General features: G+C 47.0%; 1 protein-coding gene across 2 annotated transcripts; it reads right to left on the reverse strand.

Moving 5' to 3' along the window:
- Positions 1-10,207: 10,207 nt before the first annotated feature.
- NUDT7 (nudix hydrolase 7) lies at positions 10,208-20,449 on the reverse strand. Of its 2 annotated transcripts, XM_027513967.1 has the most exons (4): positions 20,328-20,445; positions 18,106-18,259; positions 16,840-16,998; positions 10,208-11,869 (listed from the first exon to the last, which is right to left on the reverse strand). In XM_027513967.1, the coding sequence occupies exons 1-4, from the start codon at positions 20,423-20,425 to the stop codon at positions 11,501-11,503; spliced, it is 780 nt and encodes a 259-aa protein (XP_027369768.1). In that variant the 5' UTR covers positions 20,426-20,445; the 3' UTR covers positions 10,208-11,500. The 2 variants fall into 2 exon arrangements, with proteins under 2 accessions (XP_027369768.1, XP_027369770.1); XM_027513969.1 differs by lacking the exon at positions 16,840-16,998 and having other exon boundaries at positions 20,328-20,449.
- Positions 20,450-21,320: the final 871 nt, after the last annotated feature.

The following is a 21,320-nucleotide window of genomic DNA, read 5'->3' on the forward strand; positions in this document are numbered from 1 at the left end:
AGTATGGAGCTCAAAGTCTAGAAGAGGAGAGAAGCATCAATCGTAAAATCAGACAAAGCATTATAATATTGTAACTGTGATAGGAGTTATAGGAGAGGTATATGGTACCAAGAGAACACAGAACCAGTGGAAGGGGACAGAGAGGAGCTTCCCTAAGAAGCTGAGATCTGAACAACCAGTAGGAGTTAACAATAGGCAAAGGCAAATGGGAAATCATTCCAGATAGAAGGGTCAGCATGTGCAAGAGTCTGGTGGTGTCCATGAGCTGAAGCAAGGCCAGTGTGGTAGGAGCAGGTGAGCAGGTGAGTAGGCAGGCACCACATGAAACAGACAGCTGGAGAGGCAGACAGGAACCAGAACACAGGGCTTACAAGCTCCATTCCTCTTCCTCAAAAAAGCAACGAAAAGCCATCAGGATATCTCAAGGAAAACATGATCATACTTCGAGGTTGAATAAACAACAGGCTGTAGAGGACAATGGGCGGAGCGATGGTTAATTACCACATGGATATTTTGCACAAGTCTGTGATTGCTTAAACTAAGCTAATGTCAGTGGAGATAGGAAGAACCAGATTCGACAAATATTCTGAAGGTAAATTCAATAGAGTTCAGCAGAAGTTTGGATATAGGAGGATCTTGGTTTGGGTTTACTTAGAAATAAACTCTGAGACGAAGACTCAACTTAATGGAATATACAAGGCACACTGGTATTGGGGTGGGGGAGAGAGACAGGGAAGGAAGGCAACCACTAAAAAGTGAGGTATTAAGCCAGTTACTGTGGGCTTTCCTAGTGGCTCAGCAGGTAAAGACTCTGCCTGCGGTGCAGAAGATGCAGGCAATGGGGGTTCGATCCCTGGGTCAGGCAGATCCCTTGGAGAAGGGCATGGCAACCCACTTTGGTATTTTTGCCTAGAAAATCTCATGGACAGAAGAGCCTGGCGGGCTACAGTCCATGGGGTCACAAGAGTCGGACACGACTTAGCAACCGAGCACACACAGAAGCCAGTTATTATAGTCAGTGACTGGAGTAGGGCTTGGTTCATTCTGAGATCCAGGGAAGAAGCATGCTTCACGATTATCCGGCTCAAGAGGTGAAGAAACTGGTGCCTTTTTTTTTTTTTTTTTTAAATAGCTCTTCTAGGTCTTTTTTTTAAAAAAACTATGTATTTATTTATTAGCTGCACAAAGTCTTCCTTGCTGCACGTGGCCTTTTCCTTTTCTCTACCTGTGCTGATCCAGGCCTACTCTCTAGTTGCGGTTCGAGGGCTTCTATTGTTGCAGAGCACTGGCTCCAGAGCTCAGGCTTCATAGTAGTGGATATTAGGCTTAGTTGTTCCACGGCACGTGGGATCTTCCCGGACCAGAGATCGAACCCACGTCCCTTGCATAGGCAGGCAAATTCTTAACCACTGGACTACCAGGGAAGTCCAAAGCTGGGCTATTGATACACCAAATTCTACCAGTCGTTGTTGAAGGCCTAACCCTAACCCATCACTTCATGGGAAATAGATGGGGAAACAGTATCAGACTTTATTTTTGGGGGCTCCAAAATCACTGCAGATGGTGATTGCAGCCATGAACTTAAAAGACTTGCTCCCTAGAAAAAATGTTATGACCAACCTAGACAGCATATTAAAAAGCAGAGACATTACTTTGCCAACAAAGGTCCGTCTGGTCAAGGCTATGGTTTTTCCAGAGGTCATGTATGGATGTGAGAGTTGGACTATGAAGAAAGCTGAGTGCCGAAGAATTGATGCTTTTGAACTGTGGTGTTGGAGAAGACTCTTGAAAGTCCCTTGGACTGCAAGGAGATCCAACCAGTCCATTCTCAAGGAGATCAGTCCTGGGAGTTCATTTGAAGGACTGATGCTAAAGCTGAAACTCCCAATACTTTGGCCACATCATGTGAAGAATTGACTCATTGGAAAAGAGTCTGATGCTGGGAGGGATTGGGGGCAGGAGGAGAAGGGGACGACAGAGGATGAGATGGCTGGATGGCATCACTGACTTGATGGATGTGAGTCTGAGTGAACTCTGGGAGTTGGTGATGGACAGGGAGGCCTGGGGTGCTGCGATTCATGGGGTCGCAAAGAGTCAGACACGTCTGAGCGACTGAACTGAACTGAACTGATGAAGGCCCTTATTTTCTGGCACTTCCTGGCCACCTGCTGTGGGTTTAGAAAAAGTCCTCAGGAACAGAGATGTTAGAATTGGCTCTTAGAAGTGGTCTGGAGCTCACGACAATTGTAGGACCCAAGGGATATATGGGTGGGACCCAGACTGTGTCTGTTGGAGGGGGTAAGGGTGAGAGTCAAAGGCAACTTAGGGAACTTCCCTGGTGGTCCAGTGGCTGGAACTCTGTGCTCACAATGTAAGGGGCCCAGGTTCAATCCCTGGTCAGGGAGCTAGAGCCCACATGCTGCAACTAAGACCCCAAACAGCCAAAAAAAAAAGAGGCAACTTAGATTTCTGAGTTGAGCTGCTGAGATACAAAACATTGGGAAATGTTGCATGCCAGGCACTGCCAGACCCAGGGAAGGCCAACAAACTACAGCCCCTGCCTTCACGGCATCTCCGGTCTAGCAACTGAGCTAGTTCATGAGAACACGGAAGGGTGCTCTCCAGGGAACAGGCACACAGACTCTGCCTGGTCCTAATCTCAAGGGAATTACTGAGGGGACAAATCTGATTAACTGAGTTTGGGTTGGGTGCCAATCCAGAGCAGTCAACAGGGGACTGTTTCCACCTTACTCCTGAGACAGAGTGGAGAGCTAGCCCTAACCTAGGAGGTGGTTATAGAAGCTGCAGGTTTTAGCTTTCTAGGGCTGGTATAATGATGACCATGAACTTGGTGGCTTTAAACAACAGAAATACCTTCTGTCACAGCTCTGGAGGCCAGAAGTTCAAAATCAAGGTACAGTCAGGGCCATGCTTCCCCTGAAGGCTCTAGGAAAGGAGATCCTTTCTGGTCTCTCCAACTTCTCCTGGCTACTGGTGTTCCTTGGCATGTGGTAGCATCACTCAGGCTCCGTCTTCAACCTTCTCCTTTCATTTATAAGGACACAAGTCATTGCACTTAGAGTCCATCTTAAGTTCGGGATGGTCTCCTTTTAAGATCCTTAACTTAATTACATCTGCCAAGACTCTATTTCCAGTTAAAGTCACCTTCCCAGGTACTGGTGGGTAGGACTTGGATGTCTTCTTGGGTCTTCCCAAGTGGCTCAGTGGTAAAAGAACATGTCTGACAATGCAATAGGTATGGGTTTGATCCCTGGGTCATAAAGATCCCCTGGAGTAGGAAATGGCAGCCCACTCCAGTATTCTTGCCTGGAAAATCCAGGAGAGGATTTGGTGGGCTATAGTCCATGGGGCCGCAAACAATCGGCCATGACTTAGCAACTGAGCATGCATGCATTCAATTCAGTACAGAGGGCTAAAATCAGTATTTGTTCACAACAGGTTAGGAGTTCTAGCAAATCTTCAGTTTATCACCTGGTCTGATGTTAAGCCATATGGATTTATAGTCAGAAAAAAAATGTAGGTGATTTCCCATAACGCTTTTATGAGCTCTATGGGATGTAGCAGATTTAGAAGAAAAACCTAGGATGGTGGAAGGAGATGAAATGAGCCCAGAGCAGAATCTGTTCATAAACTAAAAAAGAAATGCAAATGAATTAAGAAGGTAGAACAAAACAATCAGAAGAGAAACTTCAAGTTTCCTGTACAAAATAAGTCAAAAAGAGAAGAAGTTGAAACAGGGGTACCATTGACAATCATGATGAAATAAGGGATAAAAGCTCAAAGATATAAAATGCAAAATGAGGAAAACTACAGTCAAGGGAATATCAAACCAAGGCTACATCTATACAATGAAAATTTATGAACTTGAATATGAGACCTTTAAAAGGATCTTTAAATTGCTTCAGGAAATATTTCTTCTTCCAGTCATTCCTAGTGGAATCTCTGACATGAAAACTACTGCCTACATCAAAAACATGTCCACCACATACTGGCCATCTCTAACAAACACATGAAAAGATGCTCAACATCACTCATTATCAGAGAAATGCAAATCAAAACCACAATGAGGTACCATCTCACACCAGTCAGAATGGCGCAATCCAAAAGTCTACAGACAATAAATGCTGGAGAGGGTGCGGAGAAAAGGGAACCCTCTTACACTGTTGGTGGGAATGCAAACTAGTACAGCCACTATAGAGAACAGTGTGGAGATTCCTTAAAAAACTGGGAATAAAACTGCCATACGACCCAGCAATCCCACTGCTGGGCATACACACTGAGGAAACCAGAATTGAAAGAGACACGTGTACCCCAATGTTCATCGCAGCACTGTTCACAATAGTTAGACATGGAAGCAACCTACATGTCCATCTGCAGATGAATGAATAAGAAAGCTGTGGTACATGTACACAATGGAGTATTACTCAGCCATTAAAAAGAACACATTTGAATCAGTTCTAATGAGGTGGATGAAACTGGAGCCTATTATACAGAGTGAAGTAAGTCAGAAAGAAAAACACCAATATAGTATATTAACGCATATATATGGAATTTAGAAAGATGGTAATGATGACCCTATATGCGAGACAGCAAAAGAGACACAGATATAAAGAACAGACTTTTGGACTCAGTGGGAGAAGGCGAGGGTGGGATGATTTGAGAGAATAGCACTGGGACATGTATATTACCATATGAGAAATAGATGACCAGTCCAAGTTAGATGCATGAAACAGGGCACTCAAAGCCGGTGCTCTGGGACAACCTGAGGGATGGGATGTGGAGGGAGGTGGGAGGGGGGTTCAGGATGGGGGACACATGTGCACCTGTGGCTGATTCATGTCAATGTATGGCAAAAGCCACCACTTGTAGGGCAAAAGCCACCAATATTGTAATTAGCCTCCAATTAAAATAAATTAATTCATTTTTAAAACTCAGAAACTATTTTAAAAAAAGTTCTGGCCATCTAACCTTTAAACTCTAACTTCCTGGGCTTACTCCTCAGCATGCATGTGGGCCAAAATAGGTCCTGAACATCTATCATCTTCTGTCATGGTTCAAATTCTTTGGAAAATGTAATGCACTTAGCTCAGCTACTTAAGTTGTTATTGTTCAGTTGTTAAGTCCTGTCCAACTCCCAAGGACTGCAGCACACCAGGCTCCTCTGTCCTCCACAATCTCCTGGAGTTTGCTCAAACTCATGTCCATTGAGTCAGTGATGCCATCCAACCATCTCATCCTCTGTCATCCCCTTCTCCTCCTGCCCTCCATCTTTCTCAGCATCAGGGTCTTTTCTAATTGGTTGGCTCTTTGCATCAGGTGGCCAAAGTATTGGAGCTTTCAGCTTCAGCATCGGTCCTTCCAGTGAATATTCAGGGTTGATTTCCTTCAGAATTGTCTGGTTTGATCTCCTTGATATGCAAGGGACTCTCAAGAGTCTTCTCCAGTACCACAATTTAAAAGCATCAATTCTTTGTGTTCAGCCTTCTTTTTTGGTACAACTCTTACATCTGTACGACTTTGTTGGCAAAGTGATATCTCTGCTTTTTAATTCCTATCTAGGTCATCTGTTTAAATAGACCACATGAGTCACAGATTTCATGCATTCTTGGTGATAGCCAATTCTTTGCAACAGCATGGACTATAGTCCGCCAGGCTCCTCTGTCCATGGGATTTCCCAGGCAAGACTACTACAGTGAGTTGCTGTTTTCTTCTACAAAGTCATGGATTCTTGGCTATCAAATTAGATGCTACCTTTGGGTTGACCATGGATCCCTGGTCCATTCACCAGAGGCCAGGGGAAGTCAGACTGAGGGGTTGCATGGTCTGTGGATCTGTTATATATATGTGTGCTCAGTCGCTCAGTCATGTCCAACTCTTTATGGCCCCATGGACTGTAGCCCTCCAGGCTCCTCTGTCCATGGAATTTTCCAGGCAAGAATGCTAGAGTTGTTGCCATTTCCTTCTCCAGAGGATCCTCCTGATCTAGGGATAGAATCCACATCTCTTGTGTCTCCTGTATTGGCAGACAATTCTTTACCATTGTGTCACCTGGGAAGCCTAGAGAGAGCGAGAGAGAGAGAGAGAGAGAGAGAAGGGTATGCAAAGGGGTGTGATGAAGCAGTGTCTGTGCTACGTAAATAGGGCTGGTTGGAGGAGTGGGCATAGAGGATTTGAGTCTTAAGTCTGAGGGGTGTGCAACAATGGAATGGCAGACAGAGCTGTCCAAGTGGTGATGAGGGGGCAGTCAAGATTTCTGAATGGAGGACTTCCATGGCGGTCCAGTGGTTAAGACTCCTCACTCCCACTGCAGGGGGCATAGGTCCGACCCCAGGTCCCTGGTTGGGGAATTTCCACGTGCTGCACGGTGCACCAGAAACAAAGATTTCTGAATGGAGTCTAGACACAGACCCCAGGAGGGACCCTAGGGGCTGATCACTCCAGCAGTTGTATCAAAACTCCGTGCTAGTCTCAGATAGGAAACCAGCTGGCAACAAGAAAAAGAAATTACGTTTAATCGTCTCATCTGAAGGGTGGAGGAATGTTGCGCCATCTCAGTTCCTTACCCGGAAAGCTGGCACCGTGAAAGGACTTGTCGTACGAGCAAGGATGCCAGCACTCTCATTTATTAATTGGTATGCTCCACTTTAATTAAAATCATCATAGCTAATCATTCATTTCAATGTGTGCTGCAGCAGCTGAATAAACTGGAGGACATGACAAAGGGGAAAATAAACTCTGCTCTGTCCCAATGTTTTCAGCTTTGCTCTCCCTTTCCCATGTAGTGATTCAAGGGAAAGGTTAACATAACCCTTCTATTCTTGCCTCTGTCCCTAGAAAGTGAGCCTTATGTTGAGTAAGTGAGTATAGCAGAATATGAGCTGTGAAATTCATACATGTGTATTCGGATGTTGGCTCTGTGACCATGGGCTAATATTTAACTTCTCTGATTCTCAAATTTTCATGTCTAAAAATGGGAATACTACTACTACTCACTGCAGAGATTCGGTGGAGGGTTAAATGAAATAATCAAAATGAAGGGCCAGGTTTATAATTGTTGTTCAGTCGCTCCATGGTACCGACTCTTTGTGACCCGTGGACTGCAGCACGCCAGGCTTCTCTGTCTTTCACCATCTCCCAGAGTTTGCTCAAACTCAAGGTTTATAACAGGTGCTCAATAAGTAATAGTCCCCATCATCACCACCATCATCTCATTCACCTGGGTAGCGTCTCCTTATCCGTCAGCCTGGCTCAGCCACCGCCTCCTCAGGGACGGCTTCTCTGAGTCCCTCCTCCCTCTGTGTGTTCTTTCCCATCACGTGACTGTACTTGAGTCTGCCGTTTACTCGGGTGCCCCACTGGTGTTCACAGTTAAGCAACTGTTGTTTAGGATTGAAATGAAAATAGTATTTTTCTAGTACTTAGTATATTTTCAAATGGCTACCAAGTTAGGAGGACATAAACACTTGTTAAATCATTCACATATACTAACATAACAAACCAAATTATTAGGTGTTTTCCTTTGGCCTAGATATACTGTGAAAAAATGACTGAGATGCCAAGGGTACTCACTGTGAACCAAGAAAATTCATGAACTTCTGGTGTAGGAAAAATGATATTCAGAACTAGAGAAATAGCAATGCTTATTATTACCATTATAATGTCCTAGTTATAATAATACCATAATTACCAGCTAACAGTAACACTGTTACTATTTCCTAGGCATTATTCTAAGCATTTGGGTGTGCTTTAAGTAAGAAGGTCACATGCACTAACTCTTTTTTTTTTTTTTAGGTAGAAGTGAATTTTATTCATAATTTTATTATAAAATTCTTATTGAATAACATTAGAACACAAATTTTTCTAAAATGCAAACACTTTACTGATTTTTCACACTCTTAAGTAATACATTATCATTTTTATTTTATTTTTCTTAAATTTTATTTTTAAACTTTACAATATTGTATTGGTTCTGCCATACAGGCATACACGTGTTCCCCATCCTGAACCCTCCTCCCTCCTCCCTCCACATGTACTAACTCTTAATCCCATCAACAGACCTAAAGTAAAGAGTTTCTCCCACATTAGAGAGGAGGAAACTAAGAACTGTAGAGGATGAGTAACTTGCTAAAGGTCACTGAATGGATGGATGCCTTAGCTGGGATTCAAATCTAGGCATCCTGACTCCCCACTCAGACTTAACCACCTGCTTACCAAGGCCACAGGGATGCAAAGAAAAGAGTTGAGATGCCTGGATGGCAGAATGCACAGATTTTAGGGACTGGAGACAATAAGTATTTGGGGGTGTCCATCCAGCCCACTTTCTTCAGGAATGCTCCCACCCAGACCCACCTGACTCAGGGGCCTTTGGGAAACACGTGCAACTGTGGCCCCAGCTCTGAGCCTTGCCCTTGAACATGTCCACAGGTTCCTGGAAACCTGCCAGGTGAGCCGAACAGGGCCAAGTGGAGTCCCCTCTAAAGAATTAGGGGCTGGAGCACTGAGTTTCTGTTGCTTTTCTCTGTCTGTATCAATAACTCAGGAAGATGGTTATCATCATAAGAATGGCAGGATGCAGAAGTCAAGATGCACCTCCTCTTGCTTTCGAGGTAGAGGTTTGCCCCTGATGACTTTTTAATTGGAGGATAATTGCTTTACAATATTGTGTTAATTCTGCTGTACACGAAGGAGTCAGCTCTATGGACATATATATCCCCTCCCCGTTGGACTTTCCCCCCACCACTACCCCATTGCACCCGTCTAGGTCATCACAGAGCACCAAACTGAACGCCCTAAGCTGTACAGCAGCATCCCACTATCTGTTTTACACATCAGCTCGGCTCTGTTCAGTTGCTCAGCTGTGTCCGACTCTGCGACCCCATGGACTGTGGCACGCCAGGCCTCCCTGTCCGTCACCAATTCCCAGGGCATACTCAAACTCATGTCCATTGAGTCGGTGATGCCATCCAACCATCCCATCCTCTGTCGTCCCCTTCTCCGCCCGCCTTCAATCTTTCCCAGCATCAGGGTCCTTTCCAATGAGTCAGTTCTTCGCACGAGGTGGCCCAAGTACTGGAGCTTCAGTTATACACAGGGTAGTGTATATATGTGAATCCTCCCCGTCCCACCCTCTCAATTCATCCCACCCTCCCCGTCCACCACCCACGTCCCTTCTCTAAGTCTGTGTCTCTAAACCCGGCCTGGAAATAGATTCATCTGTACCATTTTTCTAGATTCTACATATATACCTTAATAAACAGTATTTGTTTTTCTGACATGCTTCACTCTGTATGACCGACTCTAGGTCCATCCACATCGCTCCTTGAGGTTGATTTGTTCAGTGGTTCTGCAGAGTTTGTGAGATCAGTGCTCTGCCAATAGTTTCTTTGAGTCAAACTTCCTAAATGTCTGGCCATTGTAACAGGATATTTAACTAGAACCCTGAACATAAATGTCATGAAATAAACCACTAAAAAGGGGGTGGGCAATACCCCCATCACTGCGGTGCTGGTGGTGGTTGAGTCACTCAGTCATGTCCGGGTCTTTTTGACCCTGTGGACTGTAGCCTGCCAGGCTCCTCTATCCGTGGGATTATCCCGGCAAGAATACTGGAGTGGGTCGCCATTTCCTCCTCCAGGGGATCTTCTTGACCCAGGGATTGAACCTGCGTGTCTCCTGCCTTGCAGGCAGATTCTTTCCTGACTGAGCCAGTTGGGTGGCCATGCATGTCACTCCGAGTGAGGACTTAGGTTGGGTCATCTCCACTTAGAAACTAGGCAGGTCTGTGGTGTTTGCATAAACAAACAGTTTGGAAAGTTCTGCACTACCAGAGGTCAACCATTTACCCAGCAATTATGCTGCTGTCAGATTGTAAATACATATTTGCAAATTCCTCTATAATTGTTTGGAAACCATGTAGGCCTGTTCCTGCAGGGCTGGTTATAGAATGTTAACGGGTTAACTCACTCAACATCTGCTTTCGAGGCTGCAGCCAGATTTGCACCATTTCAACATTTACGGGCATAAAGCTGCAGATTGAATGTTTTCCTCCTCCAGCTCTCAGAAAATCAGAATTCATCAGCAATGGACAGTGGCATGGCTGACTAAATGGATTCAGCGTGTGGGCACTGTATTTTCAGCTAGAACACAGGACCCCCTTGGTCCCCGATCTGGTCCAGGATGGCTAACACCTTAATTAAGGAAAGAAATCTCTGCTAACTCTAAAATTTGACATACGATGATGCCCCTGTACGAAGTAATAGATTTCAAGGCGTGTGATTCAGAATATATGTCTCTCTGACCTCTGATTTGAGGGTTGTCCTTGAAATGCGTGTTTTTCTGCTATCATATTAAGGCAGATAATCTGCCCTGAATGTCGGCCTCTCATATTCTTTGAGCTATTTTGGATCATGACCGTCAAACCCCACCAACACCCAAAGTCGTCTTGTGCATGTCCCAGGAACTGTATGTTAAATGTCAGATCATCCTGAATTCTAATTACTGACAACACCTCAAGTTTGGGTGAATATCCATCCAACCATTTTCAAGAGTTATGGTGTATTATTCAGGCTATAGGTCTGCTGTAACAAAATGACCCCAATTACAGTGGCAGCAGTGACAGAGCTTTCTTTTTCTCCCATGTAACAGTCCCAAAGGAATAGCTCAGGATGGCAGGTTGCTTTGCTCCACAGTCTTTCAGAGATTCAAGGTCTTACATCTTTTAGCTCTGACTTTCCTGCAGGAATTGTCTTATCTGTAAAGTCAAGGCTGGTTTGCAGATAAATCATGGAAAAGGCAATCAAGGGAGTTTGGTTTATCTCTTAAATTGAAATTGGAGATGACCAGCAAGAACGATTTCACATCCCATTGGCCTAAATTCAATTTCAGAGCTACATTTAACTGCACTGGATCTTAGTCAGTGCTGGTTCTGCCTGGGGAGCTATGGGTTCAGCTTCAACTCTATAGCCAAGGAGGAGGAGGGTGTGTTCTGATGGCTGGTCAGGAGTTTCTGTCACACGTAACAACAGAGAGAGAGAGGTTACCTCGTACAAATAAGATCAATGCCACATGGTCATACATTCAACAAATATTTTTAAAATATTGATTTTATCTGTCTGTGCTGGGTCTTAGTTGCAGCATATGGGATCTAGTTCTCTGCCCAGGGATTGAACTCGGGCCCCCTGCTCTGGGAGCTCAGAGTCTTAGCCACCGGACCACTTTTCTTACACATGTAAGAAAAGTATTGTTACACATATTGGGGGTGAAACTATGCAATAGTATAAACACATTTTTCTACTTTTTAAAGACTTTTGCTTTTTCAGACAGTAGAGGACAACTGGGGAAAAGGCAAGGTTTTTTTTACCTTCAAGTTGCAGTAAAAATATTCGCACCTGTCAAATTCCAACAGCTGGTCGAATCATTGTTCGTGGCTAAGCCCACAAGAACACTGCTCAGAGAGTCATTTGGGTGTTGGTCTCATAAATCATAACTTGCTCAGAGCATGTTTCTGAGGCTTCAGGAAGGACTCTTCAGAGGGTGGAATCAAATCGCTGAGATTAAAATCAACCTCAAAGGAGGGTTTTTCCCCCAAAATCACTAAGGCGATAAACACGGCACATCTTGCAGTCAGTCCCCGGATGCAGTACGTCACACCATCTTCAGGGTCCGTGTACTCAAAGCAGTGAACAATAACACGACGACCGCAGCGTGTCATGTGACTCTGATGGTAAACACGGGGACGCAGGAAGTACTCCAGAGGCACCAGGAACACGTTCTTAACTTCATCCGGGTTAGGTCTGGCCTCAAAGTTGGAGTCTATAAATCCTACAACCGGCGTTATCCACATATCCTTCTGAAAGCAGAACACGAAGACACTGAGACGTGAGCGATACAGTTTAAAAAATAAAAAACTATGTCTAAACGCATGCTAAGCTAAGCTAAGCCACTTCAGTCGTGTCCGACTCTGTACGACCCCATAGACAGCAGCCCACCAGGCTCCCCGTCCCTGGGATTCTCCAGGCAAGAACACTGGAGTGGGTTGCCATTTCCTTCTCCAATGCATGAAACTGAAAAGTGAAAGTGAAGTCGCTCAGTCGTGTCTGACTCTTCGAGACCCTATGGACTGCAGCCCACCAGGCTCCTCTGCCCATGGGATTTTCCAGGCAAGAGTACTGGAGTGGGGTGCCACTGCCTTCTCCCAAACGCATGCTACTTCAGCATAAACTAAGCTCACAGGCCAAAGCAGTCTGTTACATAAAACTTCTTCTATAAGTAAACTTTATGTCCCTTAAATGGAGGCGTGGGCTTCCCTGGCTCAGTGGTAAAGAATCTGCCTGCCAATGCAGATTGGAGACAGGAGATGTGGGTTCGATCCCTGGGTCAAGAAGGTCCCCTGGAGAAGGAAATGGCAACCTACTCCAGTATTCCTGCCTGGAGAATCTCATGGACAGAGGAGCCTAGGAGGCTAGCTGGCGGGGAGATTTCTATTTATAACCACCACTGTTCTGAAATGAACGCAGGGTGCTGTTCCGTGAAAGATTCTACCTGGAGTCTTGCGGGGGAGGCCTAAGGTTTAGGAGCTGATGGGGGTGGCATGACCTTGAATGAGAAAGGGAGAGGAATTGGGGAATTCCTGAGAGAAAGTGAGTGGGGAAATCCAGGGAGACACTGTGGGGCTGGGCTCCTACAGGAGGACCAGTATGCCTGTGGGAGGTCTTGAGGGAGGGCAGCTAATGCGTGATGAGCATGAAGAGCAGTGATGACTCAGATGGTTAACTGAATTAATGACGCAAGTCAACATCTGGACCGGGAGCGGAGGAGGGGAGCGCGGGCTCGAGACGTCTGTAAGGTGGGACGTCTGGGGTCGTGAGCTGCCCCGAGGCCCGGACCCAGCAGCAGCCCTCACTGTGCTCGGCCTGCCTGACAGCCTCTTCTGTCACAAGGTCCCCTCAAGCAGCCACTGAGATGAAGGCTCAGATGCCAGGGGTTTCTTAAGGAAGAGCTCGAGGACAAAGGGTTGAGGGCGGGAGCAGGGAAGCCAAGAAGGGATGCTGCGGGCAGCTCCAGCGTATAAAGTGTACCTCGGTCTGTCCCGGGAGATGATGAGGGAGCTGGGCTTTCATCCCCGGCCTCTGCCTGGCCAGGAGTAAATCAAGACAGTGCTGACCCATGGGGGCGGGGCGCGGCTCCAGGAGCCTGAGGGCATGAGTACGGAGAGAGAACCAGAGTGTGTGTGTGTGTGTCTGTGTGTGTCAGAAACACATCCTAAGAGGACTGTTACCGCGTATATACAGAATCGAGAACAAGTGGCACTGATGGATGAACCTACGTGCAGGAAGGGAATGGAGCCGCAGACACAGAGAGCGGCCTCGTGGACACAGAGGGGCAAGGAGAGGGCGGGCGAGGCAGAAAGCAGCATCGCCGTCTGCACACTCCCCTGTGTCAGACAGACGGCTGGCGAGGAGCTGCCATGTGATACGCGGAGGCCAGCCTGGCGCTCTGCGGTGACCTAGACGCGTGGCACAGGGGAAGGGAGGGAGGCTCCAGAGGGAGGTGATACATGTATAATTACTGCTGATTTGCATTGTTGTATGGTGGAAACCCACATTACACTGTAAAGCAAATTTCCTCCAATTAAGAAATAAAAAAAAAAAAAGCATCTGGACAGAGCCTGGAGTGTCGCTCACCGTGCATCCGTGGCTGCTCTCTCCATTCAAACCCCACAGCCTGTGGGCCCCTCGTCTAGAATCCATCAGCCTCCCCCAGGTTCTTCATAACAACCTGCTCCTGAAGAAGCTTTACCAATGGAAACTGGATCAGAAAAAAACTTGCCCATGGCCACACCCGGCTCCCACTTGGCAGAAGCCAGGATTCTACCCTAGGCCTGCTGCCCACATGCTGGAGTCGAGTGCTCAAGTTCTATCAAAATGCTGGTCACCAAATCTCCAAGCTGGCACACCAGTAAGCGGCCCGGAGACCACGAGGCAGCATCCCCAGCTGTGGCTCAGGCCTTCCAGAGGTCTCAGGGCCATGCCTATTAGGCAGGTGCCTGGGCAGGAACTTTGTATGGCCAGTGCCAGCCCTTGAACTGGCATGTCAGAGTCTAAGGAAATTAGTGCAGGAAAGAAAAAGAATCAAAGCAAAGCCTCAAAGGGAGATCAGGGTTTAAGACTGAATGTTCTAGATAGGGAGTCAGGCACGCTCAACAGGGTTCAAGCTCAGCAAAGTAAGAGAGACTGTGGAAACTTGTGGCTGAAGCAGCAACTCTGCACATCCCATGTCTAAAAACACAGGTGTCTGAAATGGCAGGAAAAAGGTAGTATGTGGCAGACATCCCAGGACCCATAAAAGCCTGGATTTTGCCCATTTGCTGAGTTGAAATCCCACAGAGACTGGCTTCTGCTCTGGAAATAGGATGAGCCAGGCTTTAGAGCTCCTGGAAGAAACTGCAGACTATTAGAAACAGCCTTGGAAGTCAGGACACACCACTGAAATGTTACAGGAATCGGGCCTTCAGGAAGCGAACAAAAGGATGGAGACTGGGAGTTACGGGCCACACACAGAGAAAAAGGGGAACTGTCCCTCGAGGCCTTTGAAGAGAGAGGCTTATACATGTATGATACAGTGACATGTATGAAGGTCGGTGGGGGGCTGGAAGGCCTGGGAGGGTTAACACCAGGCATGGGGAAAAGCCAGTGACACCCCAAAACATCTCCAGGCATTGCCCTGTGTGTGTTCCCCAAGAGAGAAAATTACCCCCAGTCAAGAATTAGAATTCTGACTGAATTAGAATAGGCTTCTAGGCATTAAATAAATGGCACTTTTGAACCATATTTAAAAGATCTGCAAAGTCCAAAAAGCAAAACAACCCTCACTGGCACTTCTAAATACAGTACATCCTCCTTGAAAGCCTTTCTTCATTCTAATTTCTCGGTGGTGTGATTGGCATTATAGCAGGAGCAGGTCATTTGAACACACACACACACCTGTGAGGACTGTGGTATGCGATCCCCTTACGGGTGAACTCAGCAGCTCTGGGGACCTTGGAAATGGACTTACTCTCATCTGGGGAACCTATAACCATTATGTGTTTTGTCAAGAGAGTTCTAAAATAAATCTCTAAGATGTCCCAGGAGATTTGCAGCTATCCCCTGAAAAGGGCTCCCATTAGAAAACACAGAGGAAGTAACTGGCATACGTCCTGTCTTAATCCAATGTTACTTTTCTGTCTCGTTTCTTTCTCACTGAGGGCACATTTATGGAATGGCCTTTAGCTTCTTCCAAGCTAAATCTCCTGGGAGTGGTGACCTCTCTATTCTTAAAATTGACCCAATTAAGACAGATGTCAGCATCATTGATCGTCACAAAGGGCAATCTGGCTTTCTAATTTTTAGGCATCAGTGGAATTCTTCCTTTGACATAAAAATTCACATGAAAGCCCAATACTATTTAAAAAAAAATTATACCTATTCTGATAGGTGATGAGTGAAGTTCACCTCTGGGGGATTATTCTTCCCCCAAGCCTGTAACCTTTGCTTAACTGGGAGAATAGTATCAGATAAACCCAAATTGAGGAGCGTGCAAGAACACACCTGACCTGTGCCCCTCACAAGTGTCAAGGCCATGAGAACAGGGCAGTCTAAGAAACCGGCCCAGACCAGAGAATGAGGAGACAGGCAACCAAGCACAACATGGTGTCCTGCGTGAGATCCCGGACAGAAAGGGGGACATCAGTAGAAAAACTAGTGAAAGGCAAGTAAAGCGTGGAGTTCAGTGATGGTAAAGTGCTGACACTGATTTCTTAGTGTCACAAATGTACCACAGTGATGTCCAATGTCAGTAACAGGGGGACCTGAGCACGGCTGCGTGAGAACTCTCTGTGAAATCGGTAACCATTCCAAAATTACAAATATACATGGAAAATTTTAGACCAGTCAAATAATTCTGTTATACAACTTTAAATTCACCCTATTTACTCCTTCCGCCCTCCTCCAGGGATCTTCCCGACGTGGGTTTGACCCCTGGGTTGGGAAGATCCCCTGGAGGAGGGCATGGCAACCCATTCCAGTATTCTGGCCTGGAGAATCCCACGGACAGAGGAGCCTGGCAGGCTACAGTCCACGGGGTCACCAAGAATCGGACACGACTGAAGTGCCTCAGCACGGCACATCACTCCTTCTCCAGTCACTTAGTATAACAGTGAGAGTGTTGTGATCAGCTCATAGGAAATGAGGTCCAGCTCTGTCAGTCCCAGGACCCCTTTCGTTGTTATGTTTGTTTGTTTCGTATATACTATCAAATCCTGCTTCAAACAGAAATGCAGTTACAAGTAGTGACTGATTCTAAACAGCTTCCCTAGATCTCAGGATATTGCTCAATCTATGTGATACGGAGAAGCCTGGTTCCATGGTATGTGCAAAAATGAGTACCTTCAGTGGCCTCCGAGGGGCTAAAATTTGGTATGTGGCATGCTCAAGTGTGTGTTATTTTTTTCAAAAGAATTCTCAAAAATAAACCCATCTAGAGAAAACTGTGAACTGAATGTCAACGAAAGAACACTGAGGCATCTACAGGGTTCCACAGCACCCAGTCTGAAAACCGCTGATGGCGTTCAGCCCTTTCATTTCTGGATGGGGAAGGAGGGGCCCAGATAGGAAGTGGGGGTTGCACAAGGCCTCTTAGCCCAGTGGGGGCAAAGTCCACACATGAGCCAGAGTCTCTTGACTCTGTACCGCATGCTTGAGGGTCGTGGGATCCTGAAGATAGTCTACCTACTGCGAGCTCACGCGAGTCTAAGCCAGACAGCTCCACCCCCAGCCTTACATCAAACGGCAGTGGCATCAGGCAGCAGACCACCTCCACTTGATGAGGACGCAGCCCCACTTCCTCCTGGGCTTCCCGGAGAGCCGTGGCCACGTCGTCCGCGTCCGTAGGTTCGCACTTACCTCCAGGAAAGCAGACCTCTCCGGGTGACCTTCTCAGCTGGATATGGAAGGAACAGAGCCGCCGTGTGGGATTCCAAGTTTGGTACCACTCATTCATTCAACAAGTATGTGCTGAATTTCTGTCTTGTGCCAGAGACCATTCCCATACTTGTGGCAACCAGTAGGGAATAAGACCAGACAGAAAAGTTTTTCTTTTTTTTAAACTTGAGTCCTTTAAAAAATTGAACTAGGAGAATTACCCTCACTTCTGATTTTTCTCTCCTTGCCCTCCAAAGATAGTATACACACACACAGATTTACACTGATGGAGAAAAAAGGCAGAACAAAAGGATAATGAAAAGGCCAGCATTCTGAATGGATAACCTTTATCGAGTGCTTATGGGTCTGGGCACAATGCTTCAGATGGATTTCTTGTCAATGAGTCTGAACAATTCTATAAGCAACTATTTTTTAAAATATTTTTTTAAATTGAGATGAAATGTTATTCCTTAAAAAACTTAATATATTTTTTAAAGTACAGTTGATCTACAATGTTGTGTTAGTTTCTGGTATACAGCAAAGTGATCTGGATACACACATATACACACTATACCTAGGGTGGGATTAATCTAAAACAGTGGCTCTTGGTGGGGGCAGTTTTATGCCCCCCATCCCTGGTGGGCTGCCGTCTCTGGGGTTGCACAGAGTCGGACACGACTGAAGCGACTTAGCAGCAGCATCCCTGCCAAGAGAGCAGGCGATATCTGGAGACATATGTGGCTGTCACAAACTGTGTGTGTGGTCTGTGTGTGTGTGTGTGTTACTGGCTTCTAGTGGAAAGAGGCCAGGGATGTTGTTAAATGTCCCATAATGTACGGGGTAACTCTCACAACAAAGAATTATCCAGCCCGAATGGTGATGGCTGGATAAGAAACCCTGGCATAAAAGTATTTTAAATTACTTGCTAGCTCAATTGCTTATTTTACTTTCCAAAACTTCTCCGTAAAAAGCCACATGATTCTGTGGCTTCATGTACCCCTTGAACATCACAACTTTGAAAGCCCAACTGAGAATCTGGAACCTCAAACTATGTGCCAGTGACCACATTTCATGGGGTTTTCAAACATCCTGAGACCTTAAGGTCAGGAACCTTTCCGTCACTTACCTTCTCTGACCGGAGGGTGAACAACAGGTAAAGTTTCCCATCTTTAGCCAACAAAGGTAGAAGGATCGAACATTTGTTAGATGAACAGTGAGAATATTCGGTCCCACAGTCATGCTTTTTTAAGCGGGCCTTAGCGTCATCTATCAAACTGTTTCTAAAATGGAAACAAACCACACAGTTTAGTAACCTGGGTTATGATAAAAAGCTCCTCAACTGCATGATGTTTCTGCTTTGCTATGTGTCCTGCTGCTGCTGCTGCTAAGTCGTTTCAGTCATGTCCGACTCTGTGCGACCCCAGAGACGGAAGCCCACCAGGCTCCCCCATCCCTGGGATTCTCCAGGCAAGAACACTGGAGTGGGTTGCCATTTCCTTCTCCAATGCATGAAACTGAAAAGTGAAAGGGAAGTCGCTCAGTCGTGTCCGACTCTTAGCGACCCCATGGACTAGAGCCTACCAGGCTCCTCCATCCATGGGATTTTCCAGGCAAGAGTACTGGAGTGGGGTGCCGTTGCCTTCTCCGACTTTTTAATAATATGACAGCAATAATAATACCCAAATCATGTGACTTTTGGTAAGATAAAATGAGGCAAAAATTACTAAGAACACAGTTTAGTGCCTGAGTTCACTTTAAAATCTAAATTAATTTTGAATGATGATAAAATATTCTTTCAACTGTGCAACAGTTCAGTGCTGAAACCCACAGTAATACTCAGGAAGACAGATTTGCAGAGCAAGTTCATTGTTACAAAGGTTACACCATCGTAAGGTTAAGGGTTTTCTCTTAACCTGGCCCTTACGTCACATTATCAAACCCTTGTGTTCAAATACCTTATAACACTGGTTCCCAAACTTATGCAGCAACAGAGTCACCCAGAGGGCATGTTACAACAAAGACTGTTGGGTCCACTTGTGACTTAGTAAAATCCAAGTATTTAGGCTTTAACCACACATTGTTCTCTGAATTCATAACTATGGGTTAAGGCAGTTTTGTGTAAGGGGCAAAAGCTGGTGTTTAAGTAAGCCAGACTGGTTTCAAAGTGTTAGGACTGACCTCTCTAAGCCCCCCTTTCCTGATGTGTGACATGTTGAGGATGTTTGTAAGGATTAAATGATCCAGTTCTGTGGCTGCCATTTAAATGTCTCAGTCCTTAGATGCCCCACTCCAGTACTCTTGCCTGGAAAATCCCATGGATGGAGGAGCCTGGTAGGCTCTAGTCCATGGGGTCGCTAGGAGTCGGACATGCCTAAGCGACTTCCCTTTCACTTTTCACTTTCATGCACTGGAGAAGGAAATGGCAACCCACTCCAGTGTTCTTGCCTGGAGAATCCGAGGGACAGGGAGCCTGGTGGGCTTCCGTCTCTGGGGTCGCACAGAGTTGGACACGACTGAAGCGACTTAGCAGCAGCAGCAGTCCTTAGATGCATAGTTGCTTGCCAGAGATGTGTGCTATTTCTTGCCTCTTTCTAGGAGGTAGGATGCTCAATAATGTAGTTAGGAAACTGCAGTGGGTGTTGAAAGTGCCCCAATGGCCTGAAGAGTCACAGGAATGCTGGCACTGGAGGGGACTCCAGAGCACATCCTAGTGCACACAGGCCGGGGTCCAGAAAAGGAAACTAGAACTTCCGACCAGCAATGTGAGGGACTGCTTAAAAGTGTGGTGCCCAGAGCTGACCACAGGGACCAGCAGAAGCAACAGTCTGCAAAACCGTCCACGTAAGGAGCTGGTGCTCGGAGTAATCGCCAGGTAAACACTACTGTCGGTACATTCTGTACTACATTCTGGGTGGGCTCATCGCACCTTCTGTCCATGCTTTTCTCATTAAGGTGAAAACACGATCACGTTCCAGGCTCAGAGAGTTTGTGTAACTGAGGCTGGAAGTAGCCTGGGGACCTTGAACCGGGCGCTGCCTGGTGCGGGCTCGCTGTTCGACGGCTGAGGCTCGGCGAGCGGAAGAGGGAAGGCCTCGGGGGCTGTGCGCTCCCCAAGTGTGCAAACCCGGCTCCGTCTTTGGCGGGGGAAGGCGCGAAGGCCCGGGGATCCTGCGAGCTGCCAAAGGAGGTGAGCGTCCGGAGCGTGGGGCTCCGGAAGGAGGACAGGCGGGACCCGCAACAAGTAGCCAGAAGGCCCCGGCCACCCACGGCCCGCAACCTGTCCGGCCGCGCAGTGATCAAGGCAGGGCCAGGCCCGGCTCGGGGTGCCAGAGGTCGGGGAGGCCTTACCTGCCAGGTTCCTGGGGAGGGCCGGGTCGCGACATCGTCCCGGGAAAAGTTCGCTTCTTGCCAGCAACGCTTCCCAGGGAACTCTGCCGGACGAGCATGCGCAGAGCAGCTCCGGGCCTGGGGCGGGGAGAGAGGCGGGGCCCGGATCTGGGGGCGGGGCCTGGTTTAGGTCGCAGGGCGGGACCGAGAGCCGAGGCTGAAGATCGGGGCGGGGCGGGGCTAGTGGGGCGGGGCGAGGCGTGGGGGGCAGGGCTAGTGGGGGCTTAAGGCCCCGCCTTCCTGGTCGCGCAGAGCTTCTTCCTGCTTTCCCTCAAAGGCAAGAGCTAAAGGAAGAATTCTGAAATTGACAATTGTTGAAAATGGGGAAAGGGCAGTGCTGGTGACTTGAGAGAATTCTAACATTCGTACTCACCGTTGCTAGGATGTCATGTTGGTTCAATTTTTCTGAACAGCAGTCCACACATGTTTACCCAGCATCTACTTTGCAGGCCGGACGGTGAGAGAACAGACGACACGGAGCTTACAGTCAAATAGGAGAGAGGGAGACAGAACTCAGACAATTACCTAGATGAAGCCGTTAGTCCCTGGGGAGCATGTGAGGGAGAAGCAAATCAGAGAAAGCTTCCCAAAGAGACTGGTATCCGAGCTGACCCGGCAAGCTGCTGTTCTTGAAGTGTGGTCCTGGGAGAAGCTGCGACCGTCCACATCAGCAGCGTCTGTGTGCTGTTAAAAATGGATAGACTCTCGGGTCGCACCCAGGAGATGCTGGATCAGAAACTGGGTGTAGAGCACAGTGAGCTGTATTGTAAGGGAGTTCTGTTGCTCTGAGAGGGAGAAGGGCAGGGGGGAGAGTTTCAGGAAAAAGAATGAATTTGTGCAAAGATCCCAGAAGTAGCTGAAGAAGATCAGTGAGAGGGAGCCTGGTTTGAGCTGACATTCAAGAAGTTAATTCAGAGACGGAAGGCTAAGGCTGACTTCTCCATCCTGCACAGG

This window comes from Bos indicus x Bos taurus, chromosome 18, assembly GCF_003369695.1.
Source record: "Bos indicus x Bos taurus breed Angus x Brahman F1 hybrid chromosome 18, Bos_hybrid_MaternalHap_v2.0, whole genome shotgun sequence".
Classification (NCBI taxonomy): Eukaryota; Metazoa; Chordata; class Mammalia; order Artiodactyla; family Bovidae; genus Bos; species Bos indicus x Bos taurus.

Excerpts from the sequence above, each read along its gene's own strand:
- NUDT7 (XM_027513967.1), bottom strand. The coding sequence starts at position 20,425 with ATGCTCGTCCGGCAGAGTTCCCTGGGAAGCGTTGCTGGCAAGAAGCGA. Across the intron at positions 18,260-20,327 it reads CCTCCCCAGGAACCTGGCAG|AAACAGTTTGATAGATGACG; the intron begins GTAAGGCCTCCC and ends TTTCCATTTTAG. Across the intron at positions 11,870-16,839 it reads TGATGCCACTGCCGTTTGAT|AAGGATATGTGGATAACGCC; the intron begins GTAAGGCTGGGG and ends TTCTGCTTTCAG.